The 18,451-nt window shown below is 38.6% G+C and overlaps 2 protein-coding genes across 5 annotated transcripts in view; one reads left to right on the top strand and one right to left on the bottom strand.

Annotated features, from left to right (window-relative positions):
* The first annotated feature begins 707 nt into the window (after window positions 1-707).
* On the top strand, window positions 708-3,620 carry LOC149818828 (DNAJ heat shock N-terminal domain-containing protein). The gene is made up of 3 exons (XM_089984992.1): window positions 708-2,432; window positions 3,142-3,200; window positions 3,291-3,620. The coding sequence occupies exons 1-3, from the start codon at window positions 744-746 to the stop codon at window positions 3,346-3,348; spliced, it is 1,806 nt and encodes a 601-aa protein (XP_089841118.1). The 5' UTR covers window positions 708-743; the 3' UTR covers window positions 3,349-3,620.
* A 3,907-nt stretch (window positions 3,621-7,527) lies between these two features.
* Window positions 7,528-18,451, bottom strand: part of LOC149818827 (histone deacetylase 5-like) — a 55,060-nt gene continuing 44,136 nt past the window's right edge. For 2 of the 4 annotated variants that reach the window (XM_089984952.1, XM_089984953.1), the window contains exons 8-14: window positions 17,707-17,877; window positions 17,521-17,601; window positions 11,128-11,475; window positions 10,043-10,236; window positions 9,741-9,870; window positions 8,924-8,988; window positions 7,528-7,918 (exon numbers count right to left, since the gene is read on the bottom strand). In XM_089984952.1, the coding sequence (XP_089841078.1) occupies window positions 7,753-7,918; window positions 8,924-8,988; window positions 9,741-9,870; window positions 10,043-10,236; window positions 11,128-11,475; window positions 17,521-17,601; window positions 17,707-17,877 (1,155 nt within the window). In that variant the 3' untranslated portion in view covers window positions 7,528-7,752. The remainder of the gene's footprint in view (window positions 7,919-8,923; window positions 8,989-9,740; window positions 9,871-10,042; window positions 10,237-11,127; window positions 11,476-17,520; window positions 17,602-17,706; window positions 17,878-18,451) is intronic. The other 2 variants (XM_089984954.1, XM_089984955.1) reach the window with 2 other exon arrangements.

The raw sequence follows: 18,451 nt of genomic DNA, 5'->3' as shown, positions 1-18,451 counted from the left end.
AATTTATTATATATAATACTTGAGTCCGTGAGGTACCTGACAAAAAAGCAATGCCGAGTCGGATACCCAGCAAAAATCATGACCCAAACCCAGCCCGTATAGTACCCAACCCGAACCTGAATTCTCAGGTATGGGTACGGAAAATGCCCCATGTAATTAATAATCGGGTTCGAGTTCTGTTGGGTCACGCAAAGAGAATCTCAAACCCGAACCCACATAATTTTAAAATTTTATTATATATATATATATATAATATACTTAATTCCATCAGGTAAAATCATGACTCAAACCCAGCCCACATATTGCTCCAGTCAGCACTTTCCATGCCCATTCTCGGGAATTCAGGTTCGGGTTGGGTACTGGATACAAATCGGACCCGTTGACAGCGTGTATGGCCGGATTTCAACCAAGGTCCAGTGCATATGTATTCAAAATTATATCTAATCGAATATGATGGCATCCGAGTTGGACTTGTGAATAGGGTGAAACCCATGGGATTGAAACCAGACCACCTGCCTAGTGGATAGGCACCCATCCCACCGCGCTAAACCCTTTGGCGTTATTTGAGTCGGATTTTCTATGAAAAAAGTACTGGACCCAGATCCGATTACTATTAATCGGACGGATGCAGACTTGACAAACAAACCTGCTTGACAAAACAACGACCCTTCTCTAGGGATTTCAGAAAAAACCCTAGCAGAAGAAGAAGAAGAAGGGGAAGGAAAAAGGGGGGAGGAGGAGGAATGGATCCGCCGCCGAAGCGTTGCCTGTACGAAGTGCTTGGGCTGCCCCGCAGCTGCACCCAGGAGGAGATCCGGTCGGCCTACAAGCGCCTCGCCCTCCAGCTCCACCCCGACAAGCTCCGCCAATCCTCCGCCGAGTCCGCCACGGCCGCCTTCCAGGAGCTCCGCCACGCCTACGACGTCCTCTCCGACCCCCGCGAGCGCTCCTGGTACGATTCCCACCGCCTCCAGATCCTCTCTCCCCAAACCACCTCCTCTTCCTCCTGGTGCCCGATCGACACCCCGAACCTCTGGCCCTACTTCTCGAATTCGGCCTTCTCCGGCCTCGGAGACGCCGGAAAAGGGTTCTTCAAGGTCTACGGGGACGTCTTCGCTAGGGTCTATTCCAGCGAGGTGGCCTTCGCGCAGGCGGCTGATCCCTCCGGGGCGAGGGTTTCGGTCCGAGAGGCGCCCGCCATGGGGAACCTCAAGAGCGATTACTTTCAGGTCTCCGCTTTCTACGATTACTGGATGGGATTCTCCACGTTGCTCGATTTCTCGTGGGTCGACCAGTACCGGCCGTCGGACGCTCGTAATCGAAAACTCAGGCGGGTGACGGAGGACGAGAACAACAAGCTGAGGAGGAAGGCGAGAAGGGAGTACAACGAGATGGTCCGCGGGTTGGCGGAGTTCGTGAAGAAGCGGGACAAACGGGTGATCGAGCGAAGGTTGCAGAAGGATCTGGAGCATCGGAAGAGGGAGGAAGCGAAGCTTCTGCGGAAGAAGGAAGCCGAGAGTGCGAGAAGGGAGAAGGCAATGCTGTATGAAGAGCCCGAGTGGGCGAAAGTGGCAGAGGAAGAGGAGGAGGAGATCGATGATGCGTTTGATGAGCCGAAGAAGGAGGTTATGGAGTTCTACTGCATCGTTTGCTGCAAAAAGTTTAAATCGGATAAGCAATGGAAGAATCACGAGCAATCGAAGAAGCACCGGATGAAAATTGCGGAGCTTGGGGATCCGTCGGATGCCGGCACAGATGGTGGAGTTGATGACGATTTGTGTGAAGAGTTTGAGGATTCAGTTAACATTCGGGAAGAAAATTTGAATGGTGAAGATGAGAGTGGCCAAAACGTTGGCTGCCTGGATCATGATAAGAGTGATGAAGTGGACAGCGTGAATTCAAACCTTGGTGGTGATGGAGAGAAGGGTGGGATGGAGAGCGTTAGCGACGATGAGATGATCATCTTGGAGGCTATGGTGAAGGAGCAGAAGACGAGAAGAAATGGGCGTTTGTATGAGATGGGTGCATCGTATACTGAAGATCATAACAGGACCAGTTTCGAGGAAGCTGATGATCATGTGAATGTTCGGACTTCTCGGGCTTCCAGGAAAAGGGGTGGTACTAAAAATGATCAAAAGGCACAAAAGTTCAATGATAGGGATGGACTTGCAGATACTCCAGAAATGGAGACTAATGGGGCTGATGACAAGAGAACTTCAGCATCTGACGATGTTTGTAATGATGATAGAGTGCCCAATTTGCAAGATGAATCCTCCAACTCGGTTAAGGATACTGGTGCCAGTGTTAATGATTGTGATGCTTCACAGGCGATAAATAGAAGTTCCACAAAAAAATCATCTGAAAAGAAATCAATTGGGCAAAATGATGCAAATGTCAAGCAAAGGGCTTCTTCCAAAGGCAGAAAACAGAAGGTAAGTAGTTTATGCAGTTTTTTCTTTTTCAATCTTCTTTTCTTAGAACTAAAAAAATGAGATGAATGCAAAGGTGTAGCAGCATTGTTTTGGACTCACTATGGAAAATTATGTACGTGCATGGGAAGTATATTTGCGTTGGATAAAGAAAGACATCTACTATAACCTATCCTTTGCTTTATTTTCAAGATCATGATATGTTTTGTGTCTGGATTCTAATTCACAATTAAATGAGTTAGTATTTTATTGTTTGTTTATATGAGATCCTTTTTTTTGCCAGTCATGGGTGTAGGAGCTAGTTTTGGTACGTACTACCTTTGTATTTGAAAGTTAATTTCAGATGGTATGGAGATTTCATGTCATTTTGAGAAGGAAAATACCTTTGTTTTTCTGTTTCTCTATGGCCATCAGGTTTGTTAATTGTTGAAGACTATACTGTTCTTATTTTCATGTTATTCTGAATTCTGATCATTACTTCCTTTTGGTTTTGATAAAGTATGTTACGAGACTGGCCTTTTATACATGAGTTTCAGTTTCCAATAAATGAATATGCTCTGGTTTCTTATTTTAGCATTTTGGTTTATTTTGAAAGTTGCTCTTGTGTAACATTTTGAAAAGGTTGAAAATAATGTAGCTGCCCTTTCATTGGTGATTAGTGGTGCAATTATGCATACAGTTGTCTGATCTTGCTGAATTTTCTTTGAACCAGGGATCATCGAAACTGTCCAGCCTTGCCTGTGGAACATGCGGCCAGGATTTTGATTCAAGGTACTTGTCAACACTTGCTCTTGTATGTGATTTTGTTCCAGAGAAATTTTAGTATTCATTTTTCTGTTGCCTGCATTTGTTATACTGCAGAAACAAGCTTTTTGCACATTTGAGCAGCACAGGCCATGCCATGTTGAGGTCACGGTAGAAAGAGATTGGTCTTTCACAAGCCACAAGAGCTGCCTTTTTCAGTCGTACCCGCTAAGCATTCTTTGAGCCCATGGTTCTAGTATTTTTTTTATATTTTATTTTTATTTGGGGGGGGGGGATGTATACCAATAGTATTTCTTGCTATTGTGAATCGGCTAGCATTTTTTTTTTCGAAAAAATTCTTGTTAGTTCCAGGATTAGAGATGTATCATCAAAAGTTTATATTTTTAACGTGGAATAAGAAGGTTATGTCAGAGTTCTGTGAGAAAATTCAGTCAAGTTTCATTTTATATCAAGAGAGAATCACTTAGATAAAAACTCACCATCCATTGCTCCATGTTTCCCAAGTAGTCTTGGTCAAGTTTTATGTCTAGAGTAGTATGTATGTGTGCATGTGTTAGAGCCAATCATTCAAATTGCGATATTTCTTATTGCAATGCTTTCCGTGGGTTCATTGGTAGTGATCTTAGATATGGATTTTTTTCACCCAGGCAAATAAACGATCACGATATTATCAAAAGACCATTAATAAAAATATTTCTTTGGGAGCGACTCTATATCATTAGTAAAATATATCTTTGGGAGCGACTCTATATCATTAGTAAAATATATCTATGTGAAGGTTATAACATTTATACTGGACTAGATCAGTGTCTGTTCAAATGTTTCTTGTATCATTAGGGTATGTTTGATGGCTTGTCCAGGGTTGGACGAATTGAACAAAAAGAACGGAACAGAACATTGGTTCTGTTCGTTCTGTAACAACTGTTCCAAGTCCAACGTTTGTTTGGACTGTACTCAAATGTTGTGTTCCAAATGTCTGTTGTTTGATGACGATGTGCGGACAACTTGGACAATAATGGATAATAGGTCGGATTACTTTATTTTGGATCGTATGCCGTACACCATTTTACATGTTTTAACAAGTTTATTATGGATTTTTAACTTGGATATAGATCTAATTATGAAACTATGTCTAAAATCACAAATTTTTTACCTTGAATATGGATTTTTGATCCAAATATGGATCTTGAATTGGATTCAAATACCGAAACATATGAAAATGTATGTCTAAAATCATGGATGCTGGGTCGGATTACTTTGTTTTGGATCATATGACCCAATATATCTACATGTTTACATACTTTAACAAGTTTATTGTAGATTTTAGCTTGGATATGAATCCAATTAGGAAACTATGTCTAAAATCATGGATTTTTACCTTGAATATGAATTTTTGACCCGAATATGGATCTTGAATTGGATTTAAGTACCAAAACATACAAAAACTAATGGGTGGGATTTGGTATGCAAATGATTGGGTTTTCAACCTAGGGGATGTCAATGGATTGGGTTTGGGTTAGATATCTGATTCAATCCAAATCTGATTACTCCAGATTCACTAAAGCATGATCCGATTAACAATCAGATTGGGATTTGATAAGCAAAATAGGTGATCCATAGGTTGGGCAAAATCGAGCCACTTCATGCCTTGTGCTAAGCACGCTAGACTTGGTATTGACAGTCAGGTATTAGGCACAAAGCAAAAGTTAAGGCTCAATCAATATTAAAAAAGATGTGACCCATTTGCATCTCTATTATGGGCAATGCACGATTATTTAAGTCAATATTCAAGGGGGCAACAAATTTTTGTTCCCAGAAACTCCAAGAAAATGACATCATACTCAAAGATAATGGCATAGTCACTTGCTTTATTTTATTGTTGGGGCAGCCAACCCTATCAAAATATGCAAAAAAGATGAGAGCAGAAGGTTTGCCCAAGCAGTAGCATTTCATGTTAAAGCCCATTGATGGTTGGTGATCCAAGTCTCATCATCTATCTCAAAGCCTTAAACTTCATAAACTATTTTGCCATATACCATACTAGCATAGAAGGATCAGATCCATTTTGCTATAAACCAATGTTGTTTAAATTGGTTTCTGAACAGAATGAATAGACAAAAAAGTGTAGAAAAAATAAAGAAGGTCGATTCAGCTTGAATTAGGCCGATTGAAGATTAAATAGGGCTAATCAGGCCAATAGACAAAAAAGAAGAAGCTTACAACCTTTTCAAATTTAATCTTTCTACTATTTAAAAAGAATCGTGATTTCCCCAAGAAAATCAAAATTTTCAAATTCTCAGTAAATCTTTTTGCTAATATTATTGTGATATAACAGTGACCAAATCAATTTTTCCTCACACTAGTAGATGAACTGTGATCCTGTAATAGCAGTCTTTCAAAGATTACTTCTTCCCAACACCAATATTTTCTCAAGCTAGTTTGGCCTTAATTAAAAATGGTCAAAGCACTTTATGAATAGCAGGATAAGGATGATCCTGATGAACATCATAATAGTGATTGTGATTCAAGCACCATGTTTGTCATCAAATTTGGGCTTATTTAATTTATTCTTAACTGCTTAAGTTTTCACAAGTAACAGAAAAGCACCATGAATCTCAAACAGAATTCTTGCATACTCTTCATGTACATATCAACTATCTGCTACTGCACAATTGATTGTTCTGGCTCAAGGTTTATATTGAACACATTGAACCAAGGTGTTCTTGGGCAACCCAACTGCAGAATTGTTCCTCATGTCGCTAACTTCACTGCTTTTTTCTGCATCTCATGGCTGCCAATATCAGAGTCAACATGATTCTCATTGCTCAAAATGGCAAAGCTCTCAAAGCTCAGAGCTCTCTGAATCCAAATTATTGTGGGCCATAACAAAATACTCAGAAACCATGTGGTCATTCTCGTTAGAAACTTGCAGATCTGAAAATTTCATCTTACTGTAATCACTTGAAACAGAATTGTTGGTGTCTGAATCAAGCAACCTCTCATCTGTTATAACAGAAACTAGAGTCGTGCTAGATGTGATAGTCACCATGACATCAGGTGAATGCCCATTGTAAGCAAGCGATAACTGGACAAAACCTGCTGGAGAATGGAAGAGGTCTATTGAAGAGAGTGAGAACTCCTGACTTAGTCCACCATTTGCAGCAACCACCGTAGAAATTGGAACCAATACAAACCCAAGCGACTGATCTTCCAAGAAAATTCTCTTTGCTTAACATCTAAATTTTGCATTTCAGTGACACATCGATATTCTGAACATTAAGTTGAAGTTTATCGTTGAAGATCAAATTTCTTTCACCTCCATTGACAACTCGATTGGAGACCATCGAATCAAGGTTGGAGGTGAGACAAAACTTTGCATAGACGTCTTGGAGGAGAGTTGGGCAACAAAATTAAGAGCTTAAGACCAAAAATAAACCCTAGATCAAACCATACCAAAATGAAATATTTAGAACAAGAACTACCTCAATACAGAAAATACTCAATTCATATGAGAAGTCGAACAACAAATGTCTCAAAATGACAAAACATACTGGCAACCACGAAACCCAAAATCCCCAATTCACCAATTTTTTGTTTAAAAACCAATCACCCAACTCAAAACCCCAAAATCCAAGAAACCCTAGTTCCACTTGCGATTAGAAGAAGGAATCTTGCCCAAAAAATAGTAGTCAAAATCCTAGTTCTGCTTGCGAAGAAGAAGAAATCTTGCCCCAAAAGCAATAGCCAAAACCCTAGTTTCGCTTCAACCAGATCTATTTTCAGGAGAGGGTCGCCGACAACCGCTTGCAAGCACCAAGAATGAAGGAAAAGGTAAAGTTGTTCGGCAGACCGCCATAATCTCTCATGGCTCTGTACATTCGAATGGCTTCATGGGGACGACCATACCTTACAACTCCCCTGATCATCGTCTGGTAAATGAAGAGATTGTGGTACAGGATTTGGTTGAAGATTTCGCAAGCGTAGTCGAAGAAGCCTCCCGATGGGGCAAGAGCAAAGAACGCCACTAGCTCGACAAGCATAGTCGAAGAAGCCTCGCCAGCGAGTCACAGGGGGAGAGAGCGTCGGGCGAGAGAGGTGCGCCCATCAAGAAAAATTCGTTCCTCTCGTTCCTGTTCATTTTGTAAGGGGGGGGGGGGAGGTGGAACGAAAATTACATATAATTATGGACGCGGCGGACGCATGGAACGCCGTCCGCCGCATCCAACGTTTGTTGAAAATCACTGTTCCCAGCGGGATTTTCGTCCGAATCCCGCTGGGAACGGCGTATCAAACATACCCTTAAGGAACGTACTAGCATAGAAAAAACACTGTAATCACAATAAGACACTTCTTTTGTCTACTTGCATGTAGCATAATGTTAGATTTTTATGGTATGTTCAGGAAAAGAGTTAGCAAAACAAGATATATACATATAGTATCCAGCCCTCAATACCAATTATATATGCAAAATACAAAAATTTGAATTCCACAGAGTGGGCATCAACACAATTATCTGCTAAAACCCGTTGCGCAAAAAAACTGAACCCAGCAACACCAGTTAGAGTGGCAATGAGGCTGCAGAATCAATGTAAGCAACTGCATCCACTTGTGAGAGTTGCTTCCCTTCGACCAAGCCCTGCACCAAGCAGTTCTTGTACTCTGCACTAGGCGGCAACATGGGCAGCTTCCCAGATTTGAAGCCATCGATATCTGATAATGGGCACCTGCACACAAACCCAAATAGCAGAGACCAAAAGTTGATGAACAAGTTTAAAACCACAAATGAATAGCAAAGATGGTTAAACACTCATAAACATGGATACCGCCCCCCCCCCCCCCCCTCCCCCAGTTGGCTTTTGTGTCGTGTCCTATCATATACTGTTCCTAATGAAATTTTCTAAAAAGATAGATTATCCCGTGTTTACTTTGCCATGTCCTTGTGACCGGCAATAAGTGCCATCCACAATAAGATTAGCCAGTTTTCAAATACAGGTTTCTGAGGTGTGGTAGCCGCTGGTGACTCATTCACCAAGGAGCTGGGATCAAGCTAAGGCAGCTAGTGAATAGGCTGCTTGGCTTTGTGAAGTGATCTTGCCACCTATCAGGGTCCAGAATCAGTCCATAATCTCGCAAGAGTGCCCAGTACTGGAGCTCGAGGTAGCTTTCTTCGGCTTTAAAATCTGAATTCTCAAGTATAATGTCCACAAGAGATGATGGAAGCATGACCATAATTTCATCCAGCAAACCACCGTCATGATCTCCACTGTGCATCTCAAGACATTCTTTAGGCTCTGATTAGGAGCCTTGAATCGGAGGTGCATTACAGTTTCCCTAATCCTCTCTACTGTTTGGGAGCAGTGGTGTTGCCAAAACACTGCATTGTGGATGGAGTTGGCAGCCCTAGCACCACATTCCAATGCCATTCACAAGAGGATGCTTTGGGCACCTTCATCCCTAATACCACATTTTGGAAACACCGTATTTTTGGCAGTACATTGAAACCGTGTTTCCATCCGAATGCAAAGCTTCCAAACATAGATACAACTGAACTGGCAGCTGAGGTCAGTTGGCCCCGAAAAAAAAATATCTAGCATAGGTTCCTAGTAAAATTTGTAGCAAACTGAAGAGTACAAACTACATGAGCACATGCACTTTTGTGCGTGTAGATTCATCGGCGGACATAGCAGGAAAAATAAAAGCAACAACTTCAATAAGAGCTAGGAACATACGTCATAGATAGTATGGGAATGTCATCCTGCTTTCCCAGGAAAATGATGTTATGGTACCAACCATTCTGCACCACAAACATTTGATGATCAGAAAATATGAGCAAGCAAGGCTTGGGAAAATGGACTTTGGTTGAATTTATGTTATTATGAACGGGCCATATGGCAGGTTATAGACGGTTTGAGAAAATCTATCGTGGTTACCAAATAGTCTGAAGGTGCAGATGCAACCCAGGTAAATGATAGCCAAACTTTGTAACAAAGAGTTAACAATGCTCAATTATCATAATTGATCCCAAACTAACCAACATATTTCTAGTCTGACAAATAGATTAATCATGGTAGGCAATCATTTGGAACAGTTCATTATCTGGACAAACATATCCGGATCCAGTTCCTTTAGCTTTGTTAGCCTTGCTGTGAAGTGCAAAGAGTGGATCAGTTTTTCAGAACAAAGTAGAAACTTGAGCTTTTTCTTCTTTTTTTCCTCCTCGGATGTTTTCTTTACATTTGCTTAATCTAGTACAAGAGAGAGAGAGAGAGAGAGAGAGAGAGAGAGAGAGAGAGAGAGAGAGAGAGAGTCTATCATGACAATACTGAGTAGGCACCACCAATGAATAATTTTGTAAAAAGGATGTCCTAAATTAATATATACTAATTATCTGCTGAAAACATGTACTCGTTGAAACTTAGAACAATACAGCCGGTCCCAATTAAAATCCATTAACATATAATTTTAGTAAAATATTTTAAGAAAATCATACAACCCTGTGCGTGTGTGGTGTGTGTGTGATGCTGAATGGAGATACAGATTATGTACCTTTAGAGGCTCAAGGGAATCAAATTTTTTTGCTGCAATAGACTCCATGAGAGCTAAATCCACCAGTGCTGACTTTGAATCATAAATTGAATTGTTCTCTTGAAATAGTACATCATTGAACTGCTCAAGCCTACAAAAGGCAGTCAAAAGAGTAACCAAAAGGCAACAAGTAATGTTCAAGCAGCAGGAATTATGACAAGAAAATCAGCATGTAGGAATTGCTTTGAAGGCACTGCGATGGTGCTTATTTGTTGTAGATTGAAGTGTTTACACCATCATGAGGAAAAGAGAAGATTACATACGTTATTTTATACAAGCAGACATGAGCTTTATCATTGGGATTGCTTTCTGGATGCAAAAAAGCAACACCTCCTTCACCCCATGTACGAGTACCAGAACGTCCAAAGAGCAACCTGTGTGGCACAGTAAGCCACATAATATCCTTAGGCGGTCTCTTATCATTTGATCCACTACATGCCCTTTGCATGCCTTGAACCTGATAGCAATTCAATAATTAATAAAAGAAAGAAAAATGTATTCACAAGAGCAAAGCATATTACACATGGTCAGCAGAACTTTGTTTAAAACACATCTTCTCAATAGGACTTTGACACTACAAAAGATTAAGCTCTATCCTTTTTTTGGGAATGCCAGCAAAAGACTCATTCCTTTCAAAGAAATGTCTAGATTCTAGAACAAGAGAATAAAAAGTTACTTTTGGAAAAACTCTAATATGGATCTAGTTTGGTTAGACCTCAGATTCAAGTCGCATTGGGTCTTGGGTTTGAGTCCATAGTTCATATACCCTGGCTTGGTTTGAATGAAAAAATCTTGATACGTCCGTCCATTTTTTGACCTTGTTTTACACAACTTAAAATGGAACTGAACCCATATATCTTATTTGCCACTAGCTCGTTTCATGCCTTTTTTGTATGTCTTTTTAATGCAAAACATTTTAATCATGTACTGATTCTTTAAGAAATTTTGCCGTTTCACATATAGCTATCTATGATCTCACTTGATAAAAGGATGATCAAGAGGAACAGACAAAGACTTATATTGTATGCACCTTAATTACATCAATGAGTCCGATAACAATTCTAATGAGTTAAATGAGTGCCTATAAATAATAAGTTCCACAGAAAATCTGTTCTTCAGCAACATATGGAGTCTCATGGATTGCAGAGTTATAATCAAGAAGCTATGCAAAAATATATCTAGATAGTAGCATATCATGGGAACATTGTGTGACAAACTTGGGTAGCTTTGGACATATTCTGCTCATCCTCAAAACATCAAACATCTTGCAGCTTTTGATTTTTCTTTTTTAAACAAGCAAATGAAAAAAGGGGGAAAATGTGGCTTTCTGCTTTAGGGGCTTCTCTACCTGTCCACCTTCAATGTAGCATAGAAACCTCTGTTTCCACATATTTGAACCATAGCATGCATACCAAACATCAACTTTTGAAAAAGCTGACCCCCATGAAAGGGAGCCCTCAGCTATTTGAGCTGGCAAGGAACCTGTCCCTTCCACTGATGGGCCTGACAAACTGCTTTGACCAACATTTGAAGCAATTCTTTCGCTATGTCCAGCATCATCAATTTCCAGCTTGGAAAAGGCTAGGCAAACATGTGAATCCTCAAGTTCCTCAGTTTTGGTCCCAGCAATTTCTTTTCCAATGTCAGGTTCTACATTGTCCTCAGCATCAGAATCAGAACTTGAGGCTGAAATGAGCTGGAAAACATTAATAGAAAGTCATAAGGTCAAACCAAAAGATCATGTGTTTCCTACAACAGAACATGACAAAGATACATGCTGCAATATTCCATGTAACATAGATCATATATGAAATGAAATGGGAATCTTCGAAACACGAGCTTAGATTCACAAGGGCAAGTGTCAAGAATGACACTAAAGCATAACCCTTAAAAAGGGTATAACTGAAAACAAAATAAAAAAAAAATGTATTCTTTATTGATATGAAAAACCAATTGCTTACGAAGCATTGGGAATAAATACAAGAGGGGCTGCACCCCTTTATATACACAGCAGAAAGAGGACTCAATAGAGCTGTTGGACTGTCAGTCCAACAGCTCTATTGCTAGTCAAGTCTGGACAGGACTTGACTAGCAAGAGTCATTCTAGTTCAAACTGAACTAGATGACATAAAGACAAAAAATAAAAATAAAAGAAAAAAATTACAGAAAAGAAAGAAATGAAAAATATATTTATATATATAATAATATAATATTATTATATATATATGTACAATTTTACATTTTAACACTCCCCCTCAAACTTACAATACAATGAGCGAAAGTTTGTCTAAGAGAAAGTGAAATTGGGGAGCAGCCAGAGGCTTTGTAAAGAAGTCTGCTAACTGATATTCTGAAGTGACATATGTCAGATCAATTATCCCGTGTAGATATTCTTCTCTGACGTAGTGACAATCCATTTCGATGTGTTTGGTGCGTTCATGGAATGTTATGTTACTGGCAATGTACATCGCACTTTTGTTGTCACAACACATTTATAAAGCCTTTGTCGCTTCAGCTCCCATGTCAGCAAGCAGTCGTCGGAGCCAAACTACTTCCATGGTCGTGGTTGCCATGACTCTGTATTCAGCTTCGGTGGATGAGAGAGATACCTTCTGCTGCTTTTTACACCTCCACGATATCAATGATTCCCCTAAAAAGACACAAAACCAGTGGTTGAGTGTTTGTTATTGGGATCACCTCCCCAATCAGCATCAGTATATGCAATTAAATCAAGAGAAGAGGAGGGAGATAAGAAAAGTCCTCGTGAAAGAGAGGACTTGATGTATCTGATAATACGCATGATTGCTCCCATATGAACAGAAGTAGGAGCATGTTGAAATTGACTTGCTGTGTGAACATCATGTGCTATATCTGGTCTGGTAATGGATAGATAGGAAAGTGCCCCAACAAGCTGTCTGTAAGGAGTAGGGTCTGCAAGAAGTTCTTCATCATCAATCTTCATTTTAACATTAACAATTTCTGGAGTGTCAACTTTTTTATCATCAGTAATAGCAGACCTGAAAACAATATCAAAAGCAAATTTAATCTGAGATAATAAATATCCTCTAGGAGAATAAGCAACTTCAATGCCTAAAAAATATCTCAACAAGCCCAAATCAGTCATTTCAAAATGAGATTTAAGAAGTGTTTTGATTGTTTCAACTCCCTGTTTATTGCTTTCGGTGATGATCATATCATCCACGTAGAGAAGAAGCACAATGATCCCTGCATCAAAATTCTTAATAAATAAAGCAGAGTCAGTTAAACAGAATTGAAAACCAATATCAATCATAACACGACTAAACCTATCATACCAAGCTTTTGGTGCTTGTTTAAGTCCATAAAGAGCTTTTTCTAAGTGAAGAACTTTACCCTTAGGAATACTTAGACTAGAAGGGGGTTCCATGTATACTTCTTCAACTAGCTTTTCATTTAAAAAAGCATTTTTGGCATCCATTTGAAAAATAGACCATTTTTTGTTAGAAGCTAAGGCAATTAAGGTTCGGACAGTTGTCATACGAGCCACCGGAGCAAAGGTTTCTTCATAATCAATCCCATATTCTTGGGCATAACCTTTGGCTACTAAACGAGCTTTATATCTTTCAAGAGTACCATCACTCTTGGTTTTAATTTTATAAACCCATCAACATCCTATAGTTTTCTTCCCTGGAGGAAGATCTTGAATATTCCATGTAGAAGCCTTTTCAAGTGCATCTAATTCAACTTTCATGGCTTCTATCCATTTAATATCATTTTTTGCTTGAAAATATGTGAATGGTTCTTCATATGAGTGAATTAATGCAATAACTGCCCTATATGTGGGTGAGAAAGACTCGTATGATACAAACTTTCCTGGAGGCCTCGAGACTCGGGATGATTGTCTAGTTGGAATGTTAAAATATTTTTCAAGTGCACATGGAGGATTAGACTCTTGTCGTTTGGAATATTGAATACTAGTATCTCTATGAACTTCTTCATTTTCAACATTAAGATCAATAATTCTTTGATCATCATCAAAGTTACACTCAAGGTCATATTCATCAGATGTTGATGTTAGATCTAGCAAAAAGGAGTACTCAGTGACGTCTTTTAATTTTCTAAAATAAAAAAAGTTCTCATTTTCAAGAAAGAAAACATTTCTAGACACATATAGTCTATTATTTTTGAAGTCAAAACATCTATAACGTTTCTGTTTTTCAGCATATCCTAAAAAGGCACAAGGAATCGCACGAGGGGAAAGTTTATCATTTTTGTTAGTAAATATGAAACATTTGCACCCAAATATTCTTAGTCTAGAGTAGTCTGGAGAAATGTTTATAAGTTTTTTAATGGGAGTGATATTTTGTAACGAAGAAGATGACATCCTATTAATAAGATAGGTGGCAGTTAAGGCAGCTTCTGCGCAAAAGTCTTTCGGGACTTGATTTGCGATTAATAAAGTCCTAGTGGTTTCTATAATATGGCGATGTTTTCGTTCTGCCAGTCCATTTTGTTGAGGTGTATAAGGACAAGATCTTTGATGTGTGATGCCATGCAATTTAAGATAATTTTGAAAATCTGTGGATAAAAACTCTCCCCCTGAATCTGTGCGAAAAATAGTAATATCATTTTGAAACTTGTTTTTAACCATATTATGAAAACTTTGAAAGTATGAAAATACTTCAGACTTATGTTTGAGAAAGTAAATCCACGTATGTCGGGAGAAATCATCGACAAAAATAACATAGTAAACAAATCCTCCTTTAGAAATTACTGGTGCAGAACCCCAAACATCCGAGTGTATTAATTCAAGTGGTCTTGAAGAGAAAAAGGTTCTGTTCTGAAATGGTAATCTTTTCATTTTGCCGAGAATACAATCTTTACAATCAAATGATTCAGAGTTACAAAATTTTCCTAGATTTGGAAAATGTTGGATTTTGGCTATATGTGGGTGACCAAGTCTCTTATGCCACAGTTCCAACTCTATTTTTTGAATATTATAACAAAAAGCTTTCTTCGACATTTTCAAAAAATCCATATAATAGAGTCCTCCTTCTCTATGGCCTTCCCCAATCAGCTTGCCTGACTGGCGATCCTGTACTCAACAATCATGAGAAGAAAAGGAAATATTAACCCATAATCAGAAATTTGAGATACATATAAAAGATTTAAATTTAATTTAGGAACATGTCTAATTTTTGGAATAGAAAATTTCTTTGTTTTATAATTTTTTTCAAAATTTCCTATTCCTTCTATTTCAAGAGAAGTCCCATCAACAGTAAAGACCTTTGACACACTTGTTTTATTTTTAACACATTTGGATAGACTTTGATTATTTAGGGTCATATGAAAAGATGCACCAGAGTCAAGGAGCCAAGAAATTTTACCTGGATCAGAAAAAGATGAGGCTGCTACGCCGGTTGAAGCTTCAGATGAGGAAGAAGCACCTTTGATGAGAGGCTGAAGAATCTCCATTAGTTGGGCCAGGAAAACTGGTGCATCCTGATCTTTAGGCTCTGATCCAGCAATTGCAGCTCTTTTTTCTCTCAGCTCCTTAAGTTTGGGACATTGTGGTCTGTAGTGTCCCGGTTCATGACAGTGATGACAAATAACTTTCTTCTTATCATAGTCACCATTTTGTCGGTTAAAGTGAGGAGGCCTATATGATCGAACATGATTCTCTGGTTTAGACACGGCTAAAACGGAATCATCTTTAATTTTTGAAGAACCTTTCCGGAGATGATTTTCTTCCATTGTTAACTCTTCAATAGTTTCAACAATAGAAGGAATTTTTTCCCGGTGATGTAGGGTCGATTTAGTGGTTTCAAATTCTGGCCTTAATCCAGTGATAAACTGGTAAAAATGTTCAGCATCAAGTTTTTTCTGACGAAGATCGATGTCTTCGGCACAATGCCACTTTGGTTCTAAAAGGGAAAGTTCTTTCCAAAGTTCGGACAACCCATTGTAATATTCACGAATAGTTTTGTCTCCTTGTGTCATCATTCAAACTTTTTCTTGGAGGTTGCACACGTGTGCAATATCTTTAAGGGAATACATATTCTTAATGTATTCCCTCTAATGAAATATGCGGAAAAGAAATGTATGTCCTACAATGGACATTCACACATAGAAATCAAAGAACAAGTCCAAAAGAGGACATACACAAAAGCCAATAATGGCTAGAAAGCATAAAATCTTATAAATGCACTAAGGGGCTTGAAGAAGCCACTCTTATTTATAGGCAAGAGAGGAGTGAGGGAGAGTTAGAGAAAAGCAAGAGAGAGGGACCATTGGGAGTCCCAACAAGGAGTCGTTGGGCTCCCAACGGTCACAATTGTGACCGTTGGGGGCCCAACGACTCTTTGTTGGGCCCCCCAATGGTTGTGCATTAAATGCACAAAAGAAATAAAAAAAGACAAAAAAGAAATAAGAAAAAAATAGAAAAAGAAAAAGGAAAAAAGAAAAAGGAAGAAAAAGAAAAAGTCTAAAATGCCCCTATTGGGCGAGATTACAAAACTACCCCTTATCGGGTAGTGACTGATAAATATATTTATATATATATAAATATATATATATATATATAAATATATGTATTACATATATTTTAACATTCCCATGCCTTATCGGCATGATCAAATTTGACAAGACTTGAGCATTTTTTAATGTCAATGCTATTGATAAGCCATTACATTATCTTCGCATGAGATATTCTCCATTCTTTCCATTTCTTCTTGTATGAGGCAATAGCCTTGATTTTCTCTTCTTCCGATAGAGGGACCTCTTTATCTCCCTCCTTTTTAGTAAGAGATAGCTTAGGTTCCGAATCGGAACCATCCACAATCCCCCATAGGCCTTTTCCCCATATATGGTGCTTCATGATTGAAGCCCATGTTACATAGTTCGTATCACTTAGTTTCATAGGCATGACGGTGACTTTATCATTGTCATCCATCGATTACAAGGAGAGAAAGAATAGGGATAGAAGAGAAACAAGAAAGAAAATGAAAAAGAAAGAAGAAAAAAAAACAATACAACAAGATGTGAAATCTTCCCCAATGAAGTGATAAAACACTTCTCTTCAAGCGGCGAACACTTTTGCAAACGGGCACGGAAACTGAGGCAGTTTTTCCTCAAGATTTAGTACTTCCGCAGCTCTGATACCATGAAATGAAATGGGGATCTTCGAAACACGAGCTTAGATTCACAAGGGCAAGTGTCAAGAATGACACTAAAGCATAACCCTTAAAAAGGGTATAACTGGAAACAAAATAAAAATAAAAATGTATTCTTTATTGATATGAAAAACCAATTGCTTAAGAAGCATTGGGATTAAATACAAGAGGGGCTGCACCCCTTTATATACACAGCAGAAAGAGGACTCAATAAGAGCTGTTGGACTGTCAGTCCAACAGCTCTATTGCTAGTCAAGTCTGGACAGGACTTGACTAGCAAGAGTCATTCTAGTTCAAACTGAACTAGATGACATAAAGAAAAAAAATAAAGGAAAAAAATTACAGAAAAAAAAGAAATGAAAAATATATTTATATATATAATAATATAATATTATGATATATATATGTACAGTTTTATATTTTAACAATATACAGGTGAAAAGGCTGAAAATAACATTTAGGTGATAACACTAGTCTTAACAGTCTTTTACATGATTCCAAACTCTAGGTCTAATATGTCAGTACACTCTAGTACTAAGATACCCAAATTCATGCATAAAGTTTGGGTCAAGAAAAAGGAAAATTAGTACCTCAGGTAGATGAGCAGTGTTGATTAACTCAGGCAACTCTTCAGAAAACACTGGCCAGAATGCACTCAACTCTTGACGAACCTGGAAAAAAATGCTATATAAGGTACTTTAGTTGCAAAAGATTATGTAATTTTATGTCTGTCACAAATTAATATAGCAAAGCAGCAGCCTTGAATAATCATTTACCGCTTTTATGACACGCCATGTGGACTCAAATGGATAGGCCTCAAATGAACCAGCAATAGGCTTATCTTCAAGCAAAACTTTAACACAGGCAAGAACGGATTTAGCTAAAGACTGAAGGTTGTATCCACCCTCCAGTGTAAGAATGATTCTTCCATTTGCAAATTCCATCAGCTGAAGAAAGTGATTAAACAAATCAATGATTATCTCATGTCTTGTATTTCTTAAAAGATTTTTCAGTCCATGTACACAGTAATATGGTACCATGTTTCCATCATAAGAGGAAATCCAAATGCATTAAGGCCAGATGTGGTTTCCGTTAAACATGAAAATATAAATAGTATCAGAAAGAGAAAGCACATGACTTTTTAAATGTTAAACATCAGCCAGATACATGAAGACATTGGCTGCCACACCACAGAATGAGATTGTGTGACAGCATGAACTTGGATAGATCAGATTGAACATTCTAGCTAGAACCAGTCTTTTATGCTCTGTGGTAGATTCCTAGAGTGCTTGACGCAAACAATGATAAATGGGTACAACCAGCCGCCTAACTCTGAACCTGAGTGCTGAATAATGGGTCTTTCAGACTGTTGTACTACATACTTGCATTTTATCCTTTGATGTGTCTTATATTTTTACTAACATAATCTGTTGTTAAGAAGAACACTTAACTTCTACTGCATGTAGTCAAAGAAAGCAGAAAATATAGATAAGCAAACGCCAATACGGCTAAATTCCTTTC

This window comes from Nuphar pumila, chromosome 13, assembly GCF_984573655.1.
Source record: "Nuphar pumila chromosome 13, dmNupPumi1.hap1.1, whole genome shotgun sequence".
In the NCBI taxonomy this organism is placed as follows: domain Eukaryota; kingdom Viridiplantae; phylum Streptophyta; class Magnoliopsida; order Nymphaeales; family Nymphaeaceae; genus Nuphar; species Nuphar pumila.
The sequence above is the reverse complement of the archived record's forward strand: the minus strand, read 5'-3'. Positions and strand labels throughout refer to the sequence as shown.